Below are 23,853 nucleotides of genomic sequence, written 5' to 3'. Positions count from 1 at the left end.
CAGGTTAGCTTAGCTCAAACACTGCTAGTCAAGGAGAGCAGGTCAAAAGATAAACTCTGCAACATCACTAAACGCTCCTGTGTGCTTGTACATGTAGCCGTTTGGTTTGTTGTCATGTTGCAATACAATCAAGCTCGCTATTACTTAAGATATTAAATAAAGTGCATTTCTTTTTGATTCAACGTGCTGTGATTCTTTATTTGTCAGAGAATCCTACCAGCAAATGAAGGAAGATTTCCAGTTCAACCTGAGCATCCTGGAGGAAAGAGACAGAGAGCTGGAGAGATATGATGTCATAACCACCAGAGCTGTGACTGTGGAGCACAACAGGTACAAGTCACATGACCCTCTTCAGTACTGACCCTGCGTTCCAATCCCCATACTTCCCTACTATTTAGTATGCCAGAAAAAGATACAGGATGTCCCAATACATGCACGTCAATTGTAGTATGCTGAAAATACATAAATGTCCCACTAACTCCAATAGCATTTTGGAGTATTCGTCTTTATTCTTGACATTTCTTGACATAATGAAAAAAATCTGATTTTTCTTTCTCTCCTGTGGCCCCTAAAACTCTTCTGTACTTTAGTATGTAGTGTAGTAAAAAGAAAAAGTATGTGATTTGGAACGCACGGATTATGTGAAACAACTGTGAAAATGCTGCATTTGTTCAATGTGAGTGCAAACTGTGCGTCACATTATATCATAAGAAAATTATAGAGGTATTGTGCATGCAGTCGTAGTCAGTCACACAACATTTAAATTAGACAGCAATATGCTGCATTATGCTGCTTCTAGACTTAGGAAATACATCAAGTAAAAAGATTTATATATTTCACTGTTAGGTGAAGACCAGTGACTTTGATTCTTCATTTCATTCAACCATACAAGAGGACAGGTCCTTGGAATCTACTTTTTATATAATCATCATGCATAGGGCTACTTACTTACTTACTTACTTACTGCCCTTTACGCCTAGTGGCATGTAGGGCAGCAACAAAGGATCTCCACTCCTGTCTGTTTTGGGCGAGCTTTTGGATAGAACGACCAGGTCTGCTTCATGGCTTTCAGTTCTTTCTCCACTGTTCGACGCCAGGTCTCTTTGGGTCGTCCTCTCTTTCGAGTGCCTTCAGGTGTCCAGTGTAGGGCGGTTCTTGTAATGTAATCCTGTTCTTTTCGCATGATGTGTCCAATCCATCTCCACCGCCTTCTTGTAATAATGGTCTCTATACTTTCTTGGTTTGTCCGAGCAAGTAATTGCTGGTTGGAGATGGTGTTAGGCCAGAAGATACGTAAGATTATTCTGAGGTTTCTTGTGTGGAATGCAGAGATCTTGGAAAGGTCTTTCTCCGTCATCCTCCAGCATTCAGAGCTGTATACTAAGGTGGAGAGAACACAGCTCTGGTATAACTTGAGTTTGGTGTTGATGCTGTACTTCGTGGACTTCCACACATTGTTGATCATTCTGAATGTGTTTCTTGCCTTGTTGAGACGGCTTTTGATGTCATTGCCTGTTCCTCCATCATATCTTAAAGTGCTTCCCAAATATGAAAACTCTTCTGTTGTGGGTATATTTATTCCATTTATTTGTATAGGTGGAGGGTTTTGTGTGTTTAAGGTCATCACCTCTGTTTTCTTCAGGCTTATGTTCAGTCCTATTTGTTGTGCAAATCTGTTGACACATAGGGCTACTACAGTAGATCATTTGATCAATCCTGGATTATCAACTATTTATTTCAATAAGATACCGAAAGCTATAGTGCGTACATTTTTTATTTAAATGAATGTCGGTTACATTCGAGCGCCAATGCCAAACGAATTGATACAAAGTTGAGTAAGCCTATCAGTTCCACAACACTCTCTCTGTATTTCTCAGTATGGCAGCGTTTACAAACCGATGTTGCCCCCTGACACTGGCACAGGAGCTCAGAAAAATCCCAAGAAGCGGCCAAGAAATGTTTCAGTTGTTGATTTACTGCTAAGAAAAAACCTGGACATACAGCAGAAGGTATAAAATCCATGCGCCATCACTGAAGGCTTAACCTCATGGAGATGCGGCAACAGTGATATTCCTCAGGATTCCTCATGGGCTGCAACAGAAGTTACACACTATAGCTTTAATGTAGCTTTACTCTTGTTTATCCTCTCATTCTCATTATTATCATCATGATGTAGTTTGTTAGCTTTGTGGAACCAGAGGTCATTGTATTTATCCCGAGTGTAGACACCAGCTGAATAGTAATGACCTGAGCAGACACAGTGACTGTGGGTCCTTAAAAAGTCACGTGAGCAGAACCAACAACACATGTGTTTGGGGCCATGGCTCTCAGAGCAGATGCACGTTGTTCATGTAGCAGTAGCAGCAGCAGCATGAGTAGCAGCAGTTGGCCCACATCATGGCAAAATGTAGATTCAACGAAGTGTGCCTATCCAACAAGGATGAAACCGGCACCCGGCAATTTAAATGAGGCACGGCGTATGTTGTGTAAAAAATGTACTACTACTGAAATACTGTTGTGATTCCAGGCAGGAGGAGCTGAATGGTCTGAGGCTGCAGGTGTCCACGCTGCTGGAGCAGAGAGCCAGAGACACTGAGCAGAGACAACACACTGCTGCTCAACACACACTGCAGCTGGAGCACATCAGGCTGTGAGTCAGACAGAAGAACACTACATTGATATTAATAACAGCGTACCCGCAGGCTCTTAAAAGCAATAAAAAAGCACTGGGTTTTATATTCTCAAAATAAGGCCTGAAAAGTATTGAATTTCACCTATGAAGTAACGTCCCTGACCTTGACTTCTTTGTGGATTGCACCCCTATGTGACAAATGCTATTTTGTTATTAGTATACACAATTCAAAGAGCTATTGTTACAGTGTGTTAATGTGCCCATATTATTGTGTGGTTATAATAAATATTATTACAATGCATCAGAGTTTCCATTATATCCTTCCTACTAACTTAAATGAAAGTCTCATTTTTCTGGTTATTAATATTTATGCCTTTGCTCGGGTCTGAATCCCCGCCAACTCAGACCAAACGATTTACGGCAGACAGACAGGAAAAGTATGTGTTTATGAAGGCTACTCAATCAAAGTTTACTTTGCTTCACCATGGTCATATAACCATTATGAATCGGACATAGTCACCATCAGTTTGTGTTTTTGTTTGTGTGTGTGTGTGTGTGTGTTTGTGTGTGTGTGTGTGTGTGTGTGTGTGTGTGTGTGTGTGTGTGTGTTTGCAGCTCCATGGCTGCTGAAACTGAAAAGCAAACGGAGGAGTATGAGCGGACGAAATGGGATTTGAAGTGCAGAATACAAGAGCTGGAGGGACAGCTGACCCTACAGAGACAGGTACACACACACACACACACACACACACACACACACACACAACCAAAAAGCATATCCACACAGTAAGCTATTTAGTTATTGTGTTACAATCTCTCACCGTTGGCCTGTGTGTTTGTGTGTGTGCGTGCGTGTGTGTTTGTGTGGAGAGCTATCTGGTCACAGGACTGAAATACTTGGCAGGGCAGCAAGACTTTCAGACCTATATCATGACCCCAGACATTCTGTGGCTCTGAATGGTGTCCGTTACACACTGCATTGCTGGCTTCATTAGCATGTGCACAGTTCATGTTCCAAGCCTGATCATCTTACACCATATGTACATATAGTGTAAGATGATCAGGTGTTAACACTTAGCGATAAATCATAAAGGATGATTATGGTAGGCTCGTACTGGCTCTCATCAAACAACAAGGTAAAAGAGTTATCATGGTGTGTTCACTGTATCCAAAAAAGCAAAGGGCATAGTAGAGGTTACATTTTTTGCCCTTGGGCCCGGGCCAGGCCAGGCTTTAGTCTGTTGACCGTTCTAAATGACAACAGTGAGCACACAGCGTCATGCGCCCTGAACATAATGTCTGGATGCTGAAAGGAACCTGGCTGCTGCTCCCAGACTGTGTGGTCCTGGGCAGAGGCTGTTTTACATGCTCTGGTGCTTCTGTGTTGCACTGCTCATTGACTTCTCATCTGAGCACGTTTATGTCATTCAAAGAATTGGATCACATTTTGAAATCTTTATTTTCTCACACATCCAAAGTTACATAGCAGTGTTTCCCCTACCATTGGCTGGGGGGGGGGGGGGGTGCCCCACCAACGGCGGCACCTCTCGTCCACCCCTGAAATTCTTAAAGAAAAAAACTTCTCTGAGATTTTTTGGGCGTTTTTTATGCGAAATAGCAACAGAAGTCATCTATCTACAGTCTGTTTTCTTAGAGATTTTATTAAATAAAAATAAACGCTTATGTTATGTATGTGCACGTAGTGTCTGTACTACTTTGCTTTGATTTGAATTGATAAATCTTTATTGTCCCCGAGGGGCAATTTGTTCTGCATTCAGTGGTTAACAATGTCACACAACAAACAAATAATCATAATAAATACAAAACACAGAACATAAAAACATAAAAGCATAAAAGCTGCTCCCTCTGCTCCGTTTTCTGATGTTCGGATGAGGATGCTAACGTTAGCTTAGTCTGACTTCACATACCAGGAGGCATGGTGAAAGTAGGTTACTGGAAAAGTTCTCAAAACAGCCTGTCCTAAGCCAAATAGGTGAGATTTTGAATGGACATGACATTGTTTAAAAAAAACTAAAAAGTTCAATGACATCATTTTAGTTGTAAAAAGAAACTTCTGTTTATAAAAAAAAACATAGTTGTTAAAAATTGCTGTTGTACAAAAAATAAGGAAGGGGAAACTCTTTATAGTGCACGTTTAAGCTGTGGCGGCCTTAACCATCTGGGGGCCCGTTTCAAGACCTAGTGTGGGGCCCCCCACTTTTTTTTATTTTTTTGAATTTATTTAAATTTGTATTTCTTTAAATACATATTTCTTGTGAATACTGTGCATGCTGCCCGCAAAAAGAAAACAGATTGTAGAATCCAGTTGGTTCGTAGACGGTTTATGAGATGATGGGCTTTTCCGCACATATACAATTAATGGTAAAAACATATTAAGGAAGTCAGTGTTTCTCAAAGGATTTAGGGATACTGTGGGAGGGACCCTGGTCCTTGTTGGAGGGTCCGGGGGCTTCCCCCATGGAAGAAAATGTGTGCCTTTTGAATTAAAATGTATCAATCTGGTGCACTTTCAGGGGAAAATTTAGAGGCTATACTAAATCCTGAGATGCAGAATTATCATTATTTTTCAGATTTTTCTTAATCAGGCAGCACTCTTTACTCTGCAACTGTAAAAACAGTACAGTAGATTGGTCTGCAGACCCATGTTCTATGATGGAGAGACTCATTTCAACAGATACAGGGTGGATAGCTACTTTTTATGAACAGTATAGAATTTACACATAGAAATCTTGTTCCTGGGGGCGCCCTTAGCTCAGTTGGTAGGTCATCCCCCCCATGGGCCTCGGCCAGCAGCGGACCCGAGTTCGATTCCAGCCCGCGGTCGTTCTCTGCCCCATTTCTCCTTTGTTTCTTTGAACTGTCAATAAAGCATAAAAATGCCCCAAAAATATCTTTAAAAAAAAAGAATCTCGTGGTGTTTCCACCGCCGACCCGATGCAGGGTTTAGGCTGGACTGCGATAGCCGGCGCCAGAATGTGGGTCAAACTATCGGGCTGTGGAACAACTGTGGTCAAGCCAGTGGTCTCTCGTTTTTGCTTGGTCAAACCAGCCGCTTCATTATTTATTCCCCCGTGTTGTTGTGAGCGTAAACGTACAGAGACGGCTCGGTGCAACTGATAGAGACAGCGAGTGAACAGCGCTGGCTGCGGCAGCTACGTGACATCGTAGCATTGGGACACAGTGTAGCCAACTGATTCATTTAATGACGAGGAAAAACACCACACAATAAACAGTGCCGCGCTCACATTTTCGCCAAAACACAAGACTCTTTTCACTCTTCCTGAGGTGACTACACACGGCGGAAATGATTCTTCCGACAAATAAACGGACGGCATGTGTAGCTCTGCCTTTTCGGCACCCTTTCAGGCGGCTGGTACCCCAACGGAAAAGTACCGAAATTAGGAGCGGCTTAGAGCGGTTAGGTGCGTTTATATCCGTACCCTACCTAACTTTTGCCAAATGAAGAGCCAAAATACCCGGACCGAACCGCTCCGACCCGACCCGCTCTACTCGGTGGAAACGAGGCATTAGACAGAGCTATTAATGCTGTTTTCTTATGCTTTTGTATTTCTCCCCTACTAGTTGAGGGGCCCATGATGATTTATTTCCTTATATTTAGGCTTATTCCTTTTTGGACCCTGTTATTGACATGAGCGACTGAGCTCTTTGACAATGCAACATGAAAAGTTACTTTGAGTATCTCTGGCTTAGGGCCCCCTGAGGCCCCTGGGCCCGGTAGCATGCTCAATAATTATTTATCAAAAAAAAAGATAATAATTGAATGGGTTGAAACATAGCTAAGGCCGCCTTTAAGGTATAGGAATACACCTGGATCTAACTGGATAAATGAACAGTGTCAAGATGCCACACCTGCCCACAGGAGCTGACTGCAGTGTTTGACTGTGAGCTCAAACAGAGGGAACATGAGCACAACCTGAGGATGGATGAGATGCGCGCTGTGCTGCTGGCTCGAGATATCAAGGTGAGAGGAGCAATAACATGTCGTCTCTATCTACAAAGTGTTGTATGTGCACAAAGTGTGCTGTATGCTTTTTAGTTCTGTTTGTCAAAAAAATAATTATACTAGTCATAGGATTCTAAATGTCAAAACATCTAAATACATTTTTGACAGCAGATTTTGTGTTTGATTTTCTTGTTGACCTCTTAATATGAAGGCAAATCACTGTCATGATTTGAGTATGAGGCCCCTGGCAAGAGTGAATGAGCCACCTTTTTCACCAAACTTTTCCTGTCTGCTCGCGAGGAGGATTTTTCTTTGGACAGTAAAGGGCGGGACTAGTCTTTCAGAGAACCCAATTCTGTCCCTGAAGAGGAACACAATAGGACAAAATAATAAATGATTAAGATAGGCTAGGTCTAGGAAAGCACATTGGTGTAACTTCGCTTTGGATTTCCTTTCTTTACGATTCTTGAACCAGGTGTATAAATGACAGCCAAATGAACCTGAGGCCTTTTATCACTATCATAATTGTGTGACTAGCCCGGCCCTCTCACTGTCTAAAGATATATTTTTGGGCATTTTTACGCTTTATTGATAGTGTAGAGACAGAGTTGAAATGGGGCAGAGAGGGGAGTGACATGCAGAGAACGACCGCGGGCTGGAATCGAACCCGGGTCTGCTGCTGGCCGAGGCCCATGGGGGGGGACGCACTACCAACTGATCTAAGGGCGCCCCCTGCCCTCTCACTGTCAAAGAGAAATTCTGGTGGTGGGCACCAGGCAGGTTAAGGTTGTCATAATAATTTGTTGCTGTTTGTGTGTGTGTGTGCCCGTGTGTTTGTGTGTGCGTGTTTGTGTGCGCCTGCATGTGTGCCCAGGTGAAGCTATTGTCCAAAGAGAGTGAAGTTGAAGGCCAGGCTCATCTCCAGACCAGAGAGGCTCTAACAACCTCAGAGGAGGTCAGTCAACGGGTACAGACCCAGCTGCTACACAAAGAGCAGGAGATACAAGACCTCACTGCTGCCAAGGACCACAGGTGTGTGTGTGTGTGTGTGTCTGTGTGTGTGTCTGTGTCTGTGTGTCTGTTTCTGTGTCTACATGTTATATTTAAGACATACATACACACACATACACACACACAGGTCAACAGTGAGAGATTGATACACAAGAACTAAATCACGTTACTGTATGGAGATGCTTTGTGTGTGTGTGTGTGTGTGTGTGTGTGTGTCTGTGTCTGTGTGTCTGTTTCTGTGTCTGCATGTTATATTTTAGGTTGAATGCCTTTCCTCTGTATCAGGATAAAGGAGCTTGAGGACCAGCTGAAATGGATGGAGACCAAGCTGGAGAAGGAGGAGGGTGAGCACATTAAGAAGTGAGTGATCATTAACACAGTCAGATGGTAGCTTGAGGATGAGTTAACACTGCAGCTTGCAACTACTCTATGTTGCTGCATTAGCAAGTGGAGTTTCAGGTGTGTGTGGCTACCAACGGGGGCGTCTTGATATGCCAATCAATCACTGCCCAGTTTCTGGTGAGCCTTCCCGTGGGAGTATAATATGTTAGCAAGCTTGACTAATTGCGTCACCGGTCAGCCTGCTGCTGTGGAACAATGCACTCACTCATAAAACAACACAGAAAAGAATAACGGGTTAACTATGATACATTGTGACAATATCCAGAATAATTAATGTGGGTAAACAATGGTCTTGGTTAACTGGTTTGGTCTTGCTTGTTCCACAACACAGCACTCTAAATAAACCAATAGGAAAACAAGTGCACAGATATTATTTTTTGGCAGCGGAGATGCCAGCGTTTCCTTGCCAATAGCTCCTTCTATGGAACTCTGAAAGGTCACTACCAGTAGCTGGTTACAGAAATAGCTTCTATGAACTCATATATTTGGCTACAATTATTTTAAGGTTGTTTGGGGTTAACACAGAGATAGTGTTAGTCTCTAGATAGATAGATAGATAGATAGATAGATAGATAGATAGATAGATAGATAGATAGATAGATAGATAGATAGATAAAACTATACTTGTTTTATAGCTGTGTGAAAGTGAGTGTTCACTGTTAAAAAGGGGTCACAACCAGGCCCGTTGGCAATGCAAATAGCAAGGGAAGGGGCCTTCGCATTCAAATAAATCTGAAGTTATTTACTTTAATAAAGAGGATAAATGAAATGTGAGGTGTGTTGGTCGGTGACATCTGTAGTGTCCATGTGGAAGTGTTATACAGCAGGCCACATTGTAACGTGTCCTGGGGTAAAACGTGAAACAAAAGGCCTAGCAAAGCCAGAGAGTTACAGGTGATGGCAGGGACCACAAGCCAGCCTCTCTGGAAGCTGGTGGTTCTTTTTCATTTCCTGTGGAGCGCTGTGAAGCAGGTACCAGACAGCACAACATTACAATAGTCATGTCTGAATCACATCTCTGCCAACTCACCCTGGATTAATAAAAGGTCAAATAAACAGACTGTCAGATTTGAACATCAGTTGGGGAATTGTTTTGGTGGCGGTTGCTATGCATAGTAGAAGTCCCAGCTATTTCTGTGTCTCTCATGTAGCTCTAGTGGTGATAAACTGCTCATGTCACTGTGTGTGCAATCAAAACCAGCTGTGCATAAAAGACCCAACCTGCACTGTCATCCTGCTGAAAGCCTCCCAATGTCTGTCTGTGTGAGGGGAACCGATAGTACCGAAAGTAGTCAATACCAAAATTCAAAGACATTTAAAGGTACTTGTTTTTTTTGCAGTACGTGTTCTAGTCTGCCATTAAATGCAAAGGGAAGAAGAATGTGTACAACGTGTAGCCTAAGTCCCAACAAGCACACAGGAGCGTTTAGCGATGGTCTAAAGTTTATATTTTGACCTGCTCCTCTTGACTGCTAGCCTGGTCCTACCAGACCATCGTACTTCATTTCATTTGTGCAGAAGAGTCTGGAATCGATCGATTGACAAATGTAAACTCACTTAAAGGCCTACTTCACCGGTTGGAATATGAAGGTGTATTGAACTCGGAGATCCTATGAAGTATAAATGTGCAAAAAAAAATTAAATCGGATCATCCTAGCCTGAGAAAAGGCAGAAAGAGTGTTTTATGGTCTCACTGTCTAACCCTACATTTCTCTCTCTGTGACATCACGGGTGTCTGTTGAAGTTTAAAACTATTGGATGCGCCCAGTGCCACTCTGGATCTACCAACCAATCGCATAACGTTTGGTCGTGACGTGTCATGCGCCGGCTTCTGACTTGAACTGAAACTGCCGCACGACCTCAATGTCATTGTTCTCAGCCACTCCCTCTGTTCGCTGATTGGACAGCTGAAAGATCTGGCTGATAAAACCCGCGAATATACCGCAGACCAAAACTGACCACTGAAGGGAAATTAAGATTGAGCCGAAGTAGGTAGGTGGGCGGTGCCAGGCTACTTGACTAGCAGTGTTTGAGCAAAGCTTACCTGGATGAGTGTCCTTTGCCCCTTTTCTATATCAAAAAGGCAAACACAGTTACAGGAACGGTTTCTGTCGACTTTTTCTTGAGCCGCAGAGTGAGACAAAAAGCTAAAACAATTTAAAATGTTGAACTAATTCTTTAAACATGTGGTATGGTGACATCCCTAGTCTGTGTGTCCAGGTATGATGCAGTGGTGAGGGCTGTGCAGGAGTGTAACAGCCAGCTGGAGGCTCAGAGTCAGGCCCACACACAGCAGCTGAGCCAGGCAGAGAAACACATTGTTAAACTACAGCACAAGAAGAAAGCTATGGTTGCACAGGCACAACGCATACAGGAAGACCAGCTCAAAACCATGGAACACAAGGATGAGACCGTCCACAGGTCAGACACACACTCAGTCAAAAGACTTAGCAGAAATCATTTGCATTTACACACCTGATATCTGTTGAGCCTTCATTTGCATATGTTACTTTCTATATATGTTTCTAGATATATTTGTGTTGCAGTGTACTGTATGTCCTGAATGTGATGTTGTAAGCAGTTAAGAATTATTATTATTTTACCATTTCAAATTAGACCCGCTCCCCTTTTTTTGTCTTCATAATCCAAACGTTGTTTTACATTTCAAACTTATTCAGAACGCTTACGATGAAGACCAATGTTACCGCATGATACATTTTGTCTAAATATTTGGACGGTAAAGATAAAATTGATCATTAACGCAATATTTTACTCTGTGTGTGTGTGTGTGTGTGTGTGTGTGTGTGTGCGTGTGCGTGTGCGTGTACAGGCTTCTGGCAGAGTTAGAAACCGTGCGGACAGGCTGGGACCAGTACATGAGTCAGGTCTCCAGGGAGTCGGTGGTCAAGGCTACGGAGTTGATGGCACTGCAGGAGAGAGAGAGCAGACTGAGGAGTGAGCTGGACAGGAGCAGGGAGGAGGTGGAGGGGTGAGGAGTGAATATCTCCTTATGATCTGCTACCTGTTCCAGTTTTGTGTGCGCGCTGAAAACAAATCAGGTGTGGATTCACAACCTAGGCTCTATAAACTGGTATGTAAACAAAGGGGCCCACCGTAGCTAGCAACATACCTGTTTACAGAGCCTAGGACGTGTGTAATAACACTTGAGTTTGTTTTCGGCACGCACACAGTACTGACAGGTAGCTGATTGAGTGGAGACGATCACTTATTTTGACAAACATTTCTGTGACTTAAAGGCCTACTTCACCGGTTTGAATATGAAGGTGTATTGAATTCGGAGATCCTATGTAGTATAAATGTGCAAAAAATAAATAAATCGGTTCATCCTAGCCTGAGAAAAGGCAGAAAGAGTGTTTTTTTAACCCTTTCTTGTGACATCACAGAAAGAGAAATATAGGGTTAAAAAAAACGTACTTTGTAAATATTACTGTGATGTCACAGTAAAAGACATCACAGTAATATTTACAAAGTAAGTTTTTTTTTAACCCTATATTTCTCTTTCTGTGATGTCACGAGAAAGAGAAATATAGGGTTAAAAAAACACTCTTTCTGCCTTTTCTCAGGCTAGGATGAACCGATTTCAATTTTTTTCGCACATTTATACTACATAGGATCTCAGAATTCAATACACCTTCATATTCAAACCGGTGAAGTAGGCCTTTAAGCATTCGCCAGAATTGCTGACTCCAGCTGCAAGTCATCCAGGTACAGAAAAGTATGGAAGAAAGTTGGTAGAAAATAGTTATGAAAAGTTTTTATTACTATTGTCTTTATTCCATACTGGAAAACATGTGTGTCCAGTATTGACTTTTGCCCTTACTCTTAAATATAATAAAACAAACAAATCAAAACAAACTAGCTAACGATTTAAACCCATCAGATAATACTCAGCTACACAAGCTAAGGATGGTGTCTGGTTACCATGGAGACCAAGCATCAATCCAAAACATTGCGTGACTTGTTCATTTCTGTTGAGCTACACACTACCAACAAGTGATGAGGGAAAAAGCACTGTTGCCTCTTCAAAGCATCCTCATCTGAATCTAGTGGTACACTTAACCTTTTTCGCCCATCCGACATAACGGCAGACATAGTCAAAATTGAACATATGTGTAACAGTTAGATTTTAAAACAGGAAAACTATGCGATTTGAAATGGAAAATGTGTAGGAACCTTGATTTTAGTTGAAAGCAATTATTAAAGCCCATAAGAAAAGATAATGATAAGGAATGAACAATGGTAGGACAGATTTGTGATGTTTATTTAACTAGTTTAAAAATATTAATTATATGATGTTTTTCCAATGTGTGTGTGTGTGTGTGTGTGTGTGTGTGTGTGTGTGTGTGTGTGTGTGTGTGTGTGTGTGTGTGTGTGTGTGTGTGTGTGTGTGTGTGTGTGTGTGTGTGTGTGTGTGTGTGTGTGTGTGTGTGTGTGTGTGTGTGTGTGTTGCCAGGTACAAGCAGCAGCTGAGTGCAGGTCTGAAGAGGGAGAGGTCTTTAGAACAGATGGGAGTGCAGACGGAGCTGGAGTGTCAGAGGCGCTGTGAGGAGCTGAAGGCTGAACACTACCTGGCTAATGAGCAGCTCATAAAGGAGCTGAGCCAGGCCAGAGACCAGGTCATTTACACAACACTACATGGGAATTTATTGCTGCACATGCACTGCACAGTTCATATACTCTAGGCAGGGTGTTTAATGTGAATGCATTTGTTTTTAAACTGCTGCCTATATTGAAATAAGATAGGCCTACAGTGGTGGCCAAAATGATTAGAACACCTGACAGATCTGAAAATATTGACCTTTTTTTTGCCTCCAAAACATGATTTAATTTCAAAATGTTCATGAAATATGCAGATGGTGTTTTGAGCACAATAAATATCAGATGAAGTCAGTCCTACTGTTTTTATCTTTAATATTTGGTATTTCCACTTTTTGCAGCAATTACAGCAGCACATCTCGCATAAAGTCAATATATTTCCTGAGAACTTCAACACTAACAATATCACATGCCTTCTGCAACTCAGGCTAAAGGCGTTCCTGTGAATATAGTATATACCATAGATCTGTCCAGTTTATTTTCCAACTCGCCCCAAATTAGTTTGACAGGGTTGAGGTCCAGGACTTTGAGGGGGCCAGTCCATAATTTTCAATGTTCCAGCAGATTTCTTCAGTCCCAGGTAGTACCGGCAATAGTTATAGATATAGTTAAAGAATGTTTAGTGTCATTGTCCCATTGAAAAATAAACCTGGGCCCAATATGATGACTCCCAGATTTGACTCTTTCTTATCCATGTTGATAGATTTTATTCGACCATTTCATATATCAAAACAAGAACAACTCTCTGTTACATTAAAATACATAAAAAGCCAGGGATAAAAACACAAAAAATGCCGAAGGCTTATTTCCATTGTGGTCCCCACACACAAAACACACACAAAATGCACACATACATAAAAAACATACACACAACAATGACCACCACTAATACAAACCTAATTACGACGAAGCCATTTTTTTAGGGCCTTTTTTAAATTGCCCAAACTCCTGACCAACTTGAGTGCTCCCGGTAACCTGTTCCAAAGTGCAGCACCGGCATAAAAAAAGGAACCCTTTCCCATGTTAGTCCTCACTCTGGGTGGTACAAAATCAGTGGTGCTACCCCTAGTGGCATGCATGTGGACCTCACCTACTCGATTAAAATAGCCTCTAAAATATTTGGGAACATCCCCATTTAAAATCCTATGTACCATACACAGCTGTATTTGAGATACACGATCACCTACTTTCAACCAACCCAACCTCTCAAAGTGGGAAGATTCAAGATGAGTTCTCATGGGGAGGTCAAAAATAAGCCTAACCAACTTATTTTGCGAGGTCTGAAGCCTGTGTTTCAAATGCACCGTGAAGCCACTGTACCATGAGCCACACGCATAATCATAATAAGGCTGAATTAAAGCTCCTGCTAAAATTAACATTGTTCTTTGATCCAGAAACTTTGAAATTCTGGCCAAGAAACGGATTCTGTGATTTATTTTGGTGATTGCTTTTTGAGCCTGACCTAAACCAGATCAGTTACAATCTAAAACACAGCCAAGGTAACTGACTGATTCCTTGGATGTCATTTCAGAATCTCCAGCTAAAACCTTAATATCCGAGGCTTTTTTCAGTTTAATTTTTGATCCAAACAATATGGACTCAGTTTTCCCCATGTGAAGTGATAACTTGTTGTCAGACATCCACCTGCTAACAGTTACAAGTTCTGCAGAAAGTGTTCTTTCAATAACATTTTTATCTTTGTGAGAAACTACCAGCGCAGAGTCATCTGCACATAAAAAAGATTACAAGAACAAACAGACTTTAGGTCATTTATATATAAAAGAAAGAAAAGTGGCCCCAAAACACTCCCTTGAGGAACCCCACAGACCATGCTTAGTGGTTGAGACATTGTACCCCCAATGTCCACCACCTGCGTTCTATTCTCCAGATAGGAGCACACCCATTTCAGTGCTAAGTCACTAAAACCCATGGCTTTCAATTTATACAATAAAACGCAATGGTCAACCGTATCAAAGGCCTTCTGTAGGTCTAACATGACCATGCCACAGAAGTGACCATTATCCACCTCTTTTTTAATGAAATCAGTTAGAAACAGTAAACATGAATCTGTAGAATGAGATTTACGGAAGCCAGATTGGAACTCATAAAGTATATTTTGTGAAGATACGTATTTGTCAATTTGTTCAAAAATTATCCTTTCAATGATTTTTCACAGACTGCTCAAAATAGAGACAGGTCTACAGTATAGTTGCCAGGGTCCAGTTTACTCCCTTTCTTATAAAGCGGAATCACTCTGGCAATCTTGAGATCATTGGGAAAATGCCCTTGTTCTATATAACTGTTTACAATATGAGTGAAGCATGGGGTAATGATCTCTGCAGCATCCCTTAGGAACCGTGATGAAATAGAGTCTAATCCTGTGGCTTTAGAGCAATCAAGCCTTTGGAGCTTCTCAAGAACATGTGCCTCAGACACCTTTTCAAAGAGGAAGCCACCCGTCTGAATCCCTAACTGAGAGTAATAATCTCGCACATGGCTTTCACCATATTGACCAGTCAGGCCAGGTAGCTTATCCACAAGCTTGCTGGCGAAAAATGTTTATTAAAGCCATCTGCTACTTTCTCCTTTTCTGAGATTTAGAGTGATGTTAGTGTTTTTGGTTTTCATCTTTTTACTGTAACCAAGCTGCTTGAGGGATTTCCATAGCTTTCCTGAGTCATTTCTATATTCAGCTATTTTCTCATAAAAAAATGCCTTTTTAGTATGAACCACTAATCTGTTAACTTAATTTCTCGCCTTTTATAATCAGTCCAACTCTGCTCGTCCTTGTTTAACCTGAATTGACCATACTTGCTATTTCTTGCTCTAATTGCCTCAAGGATGTCATCATTTACCCAGGGTTCTGTCCTCTGTTTTATTCTAATTTCTTTAATAATAATAATTTGAATTTATATAGGGCCTTTCAAGGTACCCAAGGTCGCTTCACAAAAAAGGGGGGGAAGTACAGTGTTTCTGTACACAGAGGGGTGGGGGTGGGTTAGAGGTCATAGGCCTCTGAGAAGAGGTGTGCCTTCAGGAGCTTCTTGAAGGATTCCACTGAAGTGGCACAGCTGATATGGAGGGGGAGCAGATTCCACAGAGTGGGGGCAGACGCACAAAAGGCCCTGTCCCCAAAGTCTGCTGCAGGGAGTTGCCAGCTGGTCCTTAGCAGAGGACCTGAGGGACCGCAGGGGGGTGTAAGGATGGAGGAGGTCAGAGAGGTAACGGGGGGCCAGAGCATGCAGGGACTTGTAGGTGAGTAGGAGGATTTTGAACTTGATCCGGGACTTAACTGGTAACCAGTGGAGCTGCATCAGGGTGGGGGTGATGTGCTGCCAGGGCTTAGTGCCAGTTAAAACCCTGGCAGCTGAGTTCTGAACATATTGCAGTCGGTCCAAGGTTTTGGAGGGGAGACCTGTGAGGATGGCATTACAGTAGTCCAGATGGGTGGAGATGAAGCAGTGGATAAGGGTTTCAGTGACTGAGTCTGAGAGTGAGGGTCGGAGTCTTGCGATGTTTCTCATGTGGTAGAATGCAGATTTTGTGACATTGTTGATATGGGACTGAAATGACAGGGTGGGGTCAAGGATGACACCCAGGTTGCGGACTACAGGGGATGGGGTGATAGAGCAGCCATCCACTTCCAGAAGAAGATCCCCAACCTTCCTGAGCAGTGACTTGGGGTCCACGACCATGAGCTCAGTTTTATTGCTACTTTATCAACAGCTTCTAAAAACATATGTTTAAATGAGCACCATGCTCTATCCACATCCATGCATTGCAGTACATTAGACCAGTCCATTTGCTTTAAACAGTCATTTAGTGCTTCTTTGGTATACCTTTTTAGTGACCGGGTTTTAACAGAAGAATGCACGTTAAAACTGCTTTCTTGATCTTTCTAGTACAGAAAATAATAGAATGGTCGCTCAGCCTATAATTTATAACCCCACTCTCTGCTATCCTAGACTTGTCTGAAACTAGAACAAGGTCAATTGTGTTTTGGGTAGTGGAACACACACGTGTTGGTTCATTAATCAGCTGATGTAAACAAAATGAACGACAAAAGTTCATCAGTGCTTTATACCCGGAAACATCCCGTTTCTGAATGTCAGTGTTAAAATCTCCCATTATGATAACTTCAGATTTAACAAAATCAATACTCTTTGAGCAAAGCTCTTCTAAAAAATCATAAAAATGGGTTTGATCAGGCGGTCTGTAACATGCACCGATAAGTATAGGCTTACTCTTAGGTAGCAAAATATCTAACCACACCGCTTCAATCTGATCGCTATACAAGTCTGTTCTGTGATTAAAACCAATGTCCGCTCTCACATAAATGCACACACCTCCGCCCTTGCGGTTGCGATCTCTCCTAATTATCGAATAGTTCTCTAATTCTACTTGCGCATCCTCAACGGAATCGTCCAGCCATGTTTCAGTCAAACAAAAGATTCCCACCTTTCTACTTTTGCTAAGGTGTCGGATCTCGGTGATTTTCGGTAGAAGGCTTCTTACGTTGAGATGAAGCAGGTGTAGTCCTCTCGCAGACAGGGCAGAATCCACGCTCGACCTCTCTTTGCCGGCGCTTTCCATTTCCTCCACGAGTGACTGCCCAAGGGGGGCCCGACAATCCAATCTGGCCTGCTCAGTATCACGCTGCTCAAGGATCGCACCTCCCAGCGTCGGATCCCCTCTGCGTCTCCCGGCGTCTCCACATGCGCTCCCACTTCTCTCTTGCCATCTACTTTCACTAAGTCACCTGTTCCTGAGGCTGAAATGGCAACCCACACCATAATACTACCCCTCCATGTTTAACTGTTGACAAGAGACACTGATTGTTATATCTCTGCGCCTTCATCCGTCGAACATACACTCTTTGCCTGTTGCCAAAATGTTCAAACTTGGACTAATCATTCCACACCACTTTAAAACAATCTTCCTGGGGGCGCCCTTAGCTCAGTTGGTAGGGCGTCTCACCCTCCCCGCTCCCCCACCCCCCTCCCCCCCGGGCCCGGCCCAGCAGCAGGCCCGGGTTCGATTCCCGCCCGCGGTCGTTCTCTGCATGTCACTCCCCTCTCTGCCCCATTTCACCTCTGTCTCTCTGCACTATCAATAAGCAAAAAATGCCCAAAAAATATCTTTAAAAAAAAAAAAAAATCTTCCTTTGTCCATTTCCCTCTATATAACTCTTTCAATAATGGTTTATTTGCTGCTATTCTACAAGTCCTTCTTCTCCCAGTTTCTGACGCAGTTCTTGAAGACACTGTTGCACCATTAGTCATTGTGGTGTTGATCTCCTCACACAGTTCTCTTGAGGTCTTTCTTTGGTACTGACTCATTTAGAGATGCTTCATCTGTCCGTCTGAAAGTTTCTTTTTTTACTTCTCCCCTTTCGGTTCTGGTGTGAATTGGTGGCATCATGGCAGTATAAAGTGTACTTTACAGTGCTTGTGTATGATAGGCCTACGTTTTTTTTAAGGAAAATCCTAAATCTCTTTATCATTGCTCTATTCTATGTTTTATAGAGCATAATGATGACTTTGTTGATATTTAATTCGTTTGATGGGTATTTTAATGGCCAATACAGCAAAAAAAAAACTTTTTTATCATTTTGGCCATCACTGTATGTAGGGGAGAGTGGCCTAAGTTGTGCAAGATTTCACTCAAAGTGACTTTAAAGTAAGGCCTTGACAGTAAAGTCTCCAACTCAAATATGTACATATATTTCAGGGTGTTGTGCATCCCTGGCAATAAAAACTTTGGATCTGGAATAAACTGTTGAAGAAATATAGCTTTCGGAAAAAAAGTTGTCTTGATGCACAACTTGCCCCCGGTGTGGTGTAAGTTGTGCGGTTGGAGATAATACCATGGGGTGAATTGTGCCATTGCTATATATCTCATAAACTGTAATGCAAGACAAATCCATTAGACAATTACTTATTTAAGGTTTATTTAAAGTAAATAGTTGACAAAGATTGAAGGACAATTTTCTTAAACAAAGCCTAGCAGATCTAATGGTTTTGCCTGCAAAGCTCACAATGACAAAGTCACCATTATCATCTTTCTGGCCATCTGAACTCTCATCAGTGGTGTCGTTAAGTGGAATTGAGATGTCACTCTCTTCTGAGCTACTGTAGACAATCACTTTCTTTTGGTGACCAGCGTATACAGCCATGCCACTGGCACAACTCTCAGAAATGTACTTTGCACTAGTTGCTCCGTGCTTGTGGAACCAACTGCTACCTGACAAATGTGATTCCCCTACATTTCTGCCTTTAAATCAAGGCTCAAAACCCATATGTACACCCTGGTGTTTCCTCCCCATTAACTATCTTACCTCTGCACTACTATCTGTGTTTATGTGGATGTATGGGCTTTACGTCTTTTATTTTGGTTATTGTTATTTTACCTTCATTGTTTACCTACTGAATGCACTATGTACAGCACTTTGGACAGTGCAAACTGTCATAAATGTGCTTTTATAAATACATTTTACTTACTTACTTACTTACTTATAACTCACCCAAGCCCTTTGGCACAAATCACCCCATCCCCAGAATTTTGGATAATAAGCATGATGCAGCAGTTTAGGGCTGACATCGTGCTAACTGTATAGACTCAAAATGTAGCATACCAAAGCACTAAAACATGTGTCAAATGTTTTCAAACTTGTCTATAATTGCTCAGACACAATAATCAAAAAACCTTGATCATGGAAATTTTACTTTGAAAGGCAAAACACAGTTTTTTTAGCTTAAATGTGCTTATATCTTATTCCTTGTGTTTCCCTTCTTTACAGGATGAGTCAAATGGATGGCTCTTCTTAAATATGTGGTCACATTTACAATTTCTTCCACGGTTTTCTAGAAACAAGGGGTGGAACAACTTCCAAAATGCACAACTTAGGCCACTCTCCCTTACTGTATATAAAAAAAATATGAGCATAACATGTTACTAATTTTAATTGCGTTTGTTGGGTGCTGCTATTTTGAACAAGCCATTGCAGCAGCTTCCGCTTCCCCACTGCTGTTGTCATGATTATGAAGGGCAACAATATGTTTCTGAATGGCTAGTTTTACTTAGAAAATTCCCAAACTGCTCAGGGTCCACAGCAGGCTCTTCTTTCAGGTCAGAGCGCTTTGGAAATCATGTCACACACACACACACACACACACACACACACACACACACACACACACACACACACACACACACGGAGGAACACACATAACAGAAACGCTCCCTGTGGACATGGCCCCTCAGTCCACAACAAGTCAGACGTAAAACGCACTTTGTGTAAGACAGAATTAAAATATCACAGGAGTACTGAGAGTTTGAGGAACCACATACAAGTGCACTTTGCATATTTCTCAATATGGAACAGTATAATCCTTCCAAACAAAAATGAATTTCACAGAATAAGCTCAATGAAGTTTCTCCTACCTCAAGACCACACTGCTGTAGCATTTCATTATTTATTTTCATTTATGTAGCATTATGGCAATATGATGTATTTTTCTAAATTTGTAAAAGAGAAACAACTTTTATTGCTTTTGAAAGACCCTCTTCATCATATAACAAGACTGATCATTTTGCTGCTGACACAGAGACACATGTACTCCCTGGTCGGCATGTTGATACAAATCAACTTTTTTTAGATTATTTTAATTGTCATTTTTATGCTTTTTTGACATAGACAGAGATCTAACCCTGAACCACGAGCGCCCCACAAATCAACAAGTTTGACACCAGATGTAAAGTGTATCACAGACACACACAGTGAAAGACTAATTTAATCTGTGTGATGGTAAGCAAAACCTTGCCTGTTATTTATAGAGCCCAATGTCACTTTGTTTGGGCAGTAAGTGCAGATATCTTTTGTGAGGGTGTGGAGGCAGGAATAGAAGCTCATGTGTCTGTGTGCTGCTCTGAAGGCCAGGGCTCGTGATGTGCTTGATAATGATTCTAATAGATGATGTATGTATGTTGCTCTCTGACAGGCTAATGCAGAGCTAAGGAAGAAAGAACAAGAGCTGCAAGACTTGACTGTATTATTGTCTTCTGTTAGAACGGAGAGAGACCAGGCATTACAGGTGAGAATACAGTACATACGCTTTACCCACTCCTAGCAGACCACTGGAACCATTCAAAAGGGCTCACTTGTTTGGGTTTAGTGGTTTCCCAGTAGATCAGGGTTCAACTAATATAGAGTAGTCCTCCCAGCCATCTGACTGTACCCAATCAATGTGTGTGGAAGGTGATTCCAAACATTTGAATACTTGTGTATACAGTATATGCTGACTGGCAGGAATGTTCTTTGTAGTTTAAAAGAGATACATATTTGTGTTTTCAGTGAGCTCACTGTGGGCACTTGTTGGGGCAGTGTGCAGCAGTGCACAATACAGTCTCACTCTGTGCACACTTCTTCTCCAGCTGGATGAAAAACGTCGACAGCAGGTCATCCCCAACCCAGACGATGAGGCATTTTTTAAATATTTTTTTTTTTGGCATTTTCAATGCTTTATTGAGTGCAGAGAGACAGAGATGAAATAGGGGAGAGGGGCATGATATGCAGAGAACTGACCACGGGTCAGATTCTAACCCTGTCTGCTGCGAGGACTGAGCCTCTAGGGAGGGACACTCTAACCACTACACCACCAGCGCCCTCTAGATGATGCAGACCCTATTCAAATGGTGAAGATACAGGTTCATTTCGGCTGCATTCCCCTCATTAGAATGGTGTCAAAGTGGCAAGGCACTTCTGTTAATAGTCTGTCAAGTTTATAGTAGAGCTATGCAGGAACAGGGCTGATAAAATACATGTTTATTACATTTCCTCAGCATATGACTTAGTTAGAAATATGTGCAAAGGCATATTCTATTCGTCGTTCATTTAAAAAAATAAAACTGACATTTAATTTTTTTCAAATCACGTTGGGATTCATTAGATTGCTCTTTTGAGTTACTTCCTTCTTTCAGTAACTGGCCCCTGTTTGGGCGTTGTTGCTCCTCATTTGCGTTAAGTGAATCACTACTCAACTTTATATTGACCCTCTAGGGCACATGTGTCAAACTCAAGGCCCGCGGGCCAGATGTGGCCCGCGACACGTTTTGATGTGGCCCGCGAATCAATTCGGCCGATTTGAATCAATTCAGAAAAAAATAAAAAATAAAATAAACATTTTTTTATTTTTTTTTCTTCTTCATGGAGCCTGTGCCATATCCGCACGTTGCATACGCTCCCAACTGTTAGGAAACTTACGTGGCTTACAGCTAGGAATGTCTGCTGAAAGTTCTACAGCTCAGGATTTTAAGCCATGAATTGATGAACTTGCATCTAAGAAGAGCTGTCAGTTTTCTGAGGGCTGTAAATAGGCCAATATATGTGGCTAAATACTATAGCATGCTAATATTGATGATTGATTGTGTCAAGTGTCTAAGGCAGTGGTGTCAAACATCCGGCCCGCGACTTGTAGAGCACACATTTCTGAGCATTTAAAAAAAAAAGTAAGTTAAATTAAATTTTAATTAAATTGGGAAAAACGTATTCCAAAACAACAAATAACCTCTGTATTTAAAAATAAATCAAAACAGTAGAAGTTGCACTTTTATTTAATTGTATTTTGTACTGTCTGCATGTTTGCACAAAATGTGTCCCTGTACATATAGTAAACAAAATTGGACAAGTGTAAGGTCAGTGCCTGTTGTATTTGTGTATTCAAATAAACAGTTGTTTATTTCATTAGTGCGTATTGGCATCTTTGGGCAAAATACCCCCAAAATTTTTGCTGCGGCGCACTGCGCCGCACCTCCTATTCCCGTGGCCAGCAGCAACCTTTACTAAGACATTTCCTGGGGGCCACAGAGATCCCTTGTGATCCGTGATAATGTAGGTTACATGTAGGCTGAGTTATAAAGCATATAATTGAAAAACAAAGCTAAAGATTTGGATTTGACATATGTACGTTATTTTGCCATTATTTTACTGGTCCGGCCCACTTGAGATCAGAGAGGCTGTATGTGGCCCTCGAACCAAAATGAGTTTGACACCCCTGCTCTAGGGGCTTCAGATTGTGCCAATGATGTGTTTGACAATGCAAGGCACACAACATCATACAAGGCACAACAATGTATATATTTTACCTATGTAAAATGCCAATAATTTGATGCTTTTATTCGTGGATGTATGTATGGATGATTTTTAACCGGATGTTACAGGGTAAGGCTGTAGTTTTTTTCTGGCACACATATTGCTGTCTTGCTTTTTGAAGCATGTGCAGTTCTAGAACTAGCTTTACAACAGACCTGGAAAGACTGTAACGATGTACTTTTCCAATAGGTGCAAATGTAGAGATTGTGCTGACATTTACGTTCATGGACAGAAAATGCATACAATCCATCTCTTACTGCTATAATTCTTTGTGTAAATTGTAATCTGTAAAGTAACTACTTACTATATAACTATATGTATCAAATAAAATGTGTTTATATAGTCATATAGTAAAGTTATTTAAATGTTACTTAAGGCCACTTCAGTCATATAGTAACAGAATGGACAAATGGGCTGCACATCTTTAGTAAATATCCTCCAATAAATGCAGTACTTACTAAAACTTAAGTCCCATAATACAAAACTATGAATGAAAGCTTCAGTCAACTGATGTGTGTGTGTGTGTGTGTGTGTGTGTGTGTTCTCCCCACAGGGTCTCACTCCCGTGTCAGGCTCTCTGGAATCAGAAGAGATCCATGGTCTACAGCAGCAGAACAGCATCCTGAGGGCCATGGTGTCCCAGATGAGGAAAGACATGGAGGCTCTCAGCCACCTCCTCCCCCCTGTCCAGACACACACCTCCTCTCCTCCTGCCCACTCCATCATGTCTACAACCAACACCCAGGTGGCCTCTGGGATACCACACCAGCCCACTGACGGATCCTCCAAAGTCAACCCAACAGGTTTGGACAGCACACTTTTTTTTAACAATATATTTATTTTATAGGGGAGTACGGGGAGTAATGTGAGACACCCCCTGTATCTAGGCAATGGAACACATGTTTGGTCATGTGAGATATATGTTTTCAAGCCCCTCTCATTTCCCCTTGGCCATGAAAGAGAGGACCTCATGGTGATGTTGTAAGCATGTTTTTTTCACAAAAAAAAAATGTTGCATGTAAAAGTAAATTTTCTTGCTGTCAACTTAATCGATTG

General features: G+C 41.8%; 1 protein-coding gene across 1 annotated transcript in view; it reads left to right on the top strand.

Annotated features, from left to right (window-relative positions):
- The window catches only part of ccdc57 (coiled-coil domain containing 57), a gene marked incomplete at both ends in the record, with an annotated part of 47,934 nt that overhangs the window by 11,867 nt on the left and 12,214 nt on the right, over positions 1-23,853 (top strand). Inside the window, 11 exons of the mRNA XM_080049009.1 lie at positions 208-330; positions 2,528-2,650; positions 3,248-3,356; positions 6,534-6,635; positions 7,492-7,649; positions 7,914-7,988; positions 10,251-10,451; positions 10,861-11,019; positions 12,505-12,667; positions 20,648-20,740; positions 23,351-23,600. Coding sequence (XP_079905135.1) covers positions 208-330; positions 2,528-2,650; positions 3,248-3,356; positions 6,534-6,635; positions 7,492-7,649; positions 7,914-7,988; positions 10,251-10,451; positions 10,861-11,019; positions 12,505-12,667; positions 20,648-20,740; positions 23,351-23,600 — 1,556 coding nt within the window. The remainder of the gene's footprint in view (positions 1-207; positions 331-2,527; positions 2,651-3,247; positions 3,357-6,533; positions 6,636-7,491; positions 7,650-7,913; positions 7,989-10,250; positions 10,452-10,860; positions 11,020-12,504; positions 12,668-20,647; positions 20,741-23,350; positions 23,601-23,853) is intronic.

This window comes from Ammodytes marinus (genome assembly GCF_949987685.1).
Source record: "Ammodytes marinus genome assembly, chromosome: 20".
Lineage (NCBI taxonomy): Eukaryota > Metazoa > Chordata > Actinopteri > Uranoscopiformes > Ammodytidae > Ammodytes > Ammodytes marinus.
The sequence above is the reverse complement of the archived record's forward strand: the minus strand, read 5'-3'. Positions and strand labels throughout refer to the sequence as shown.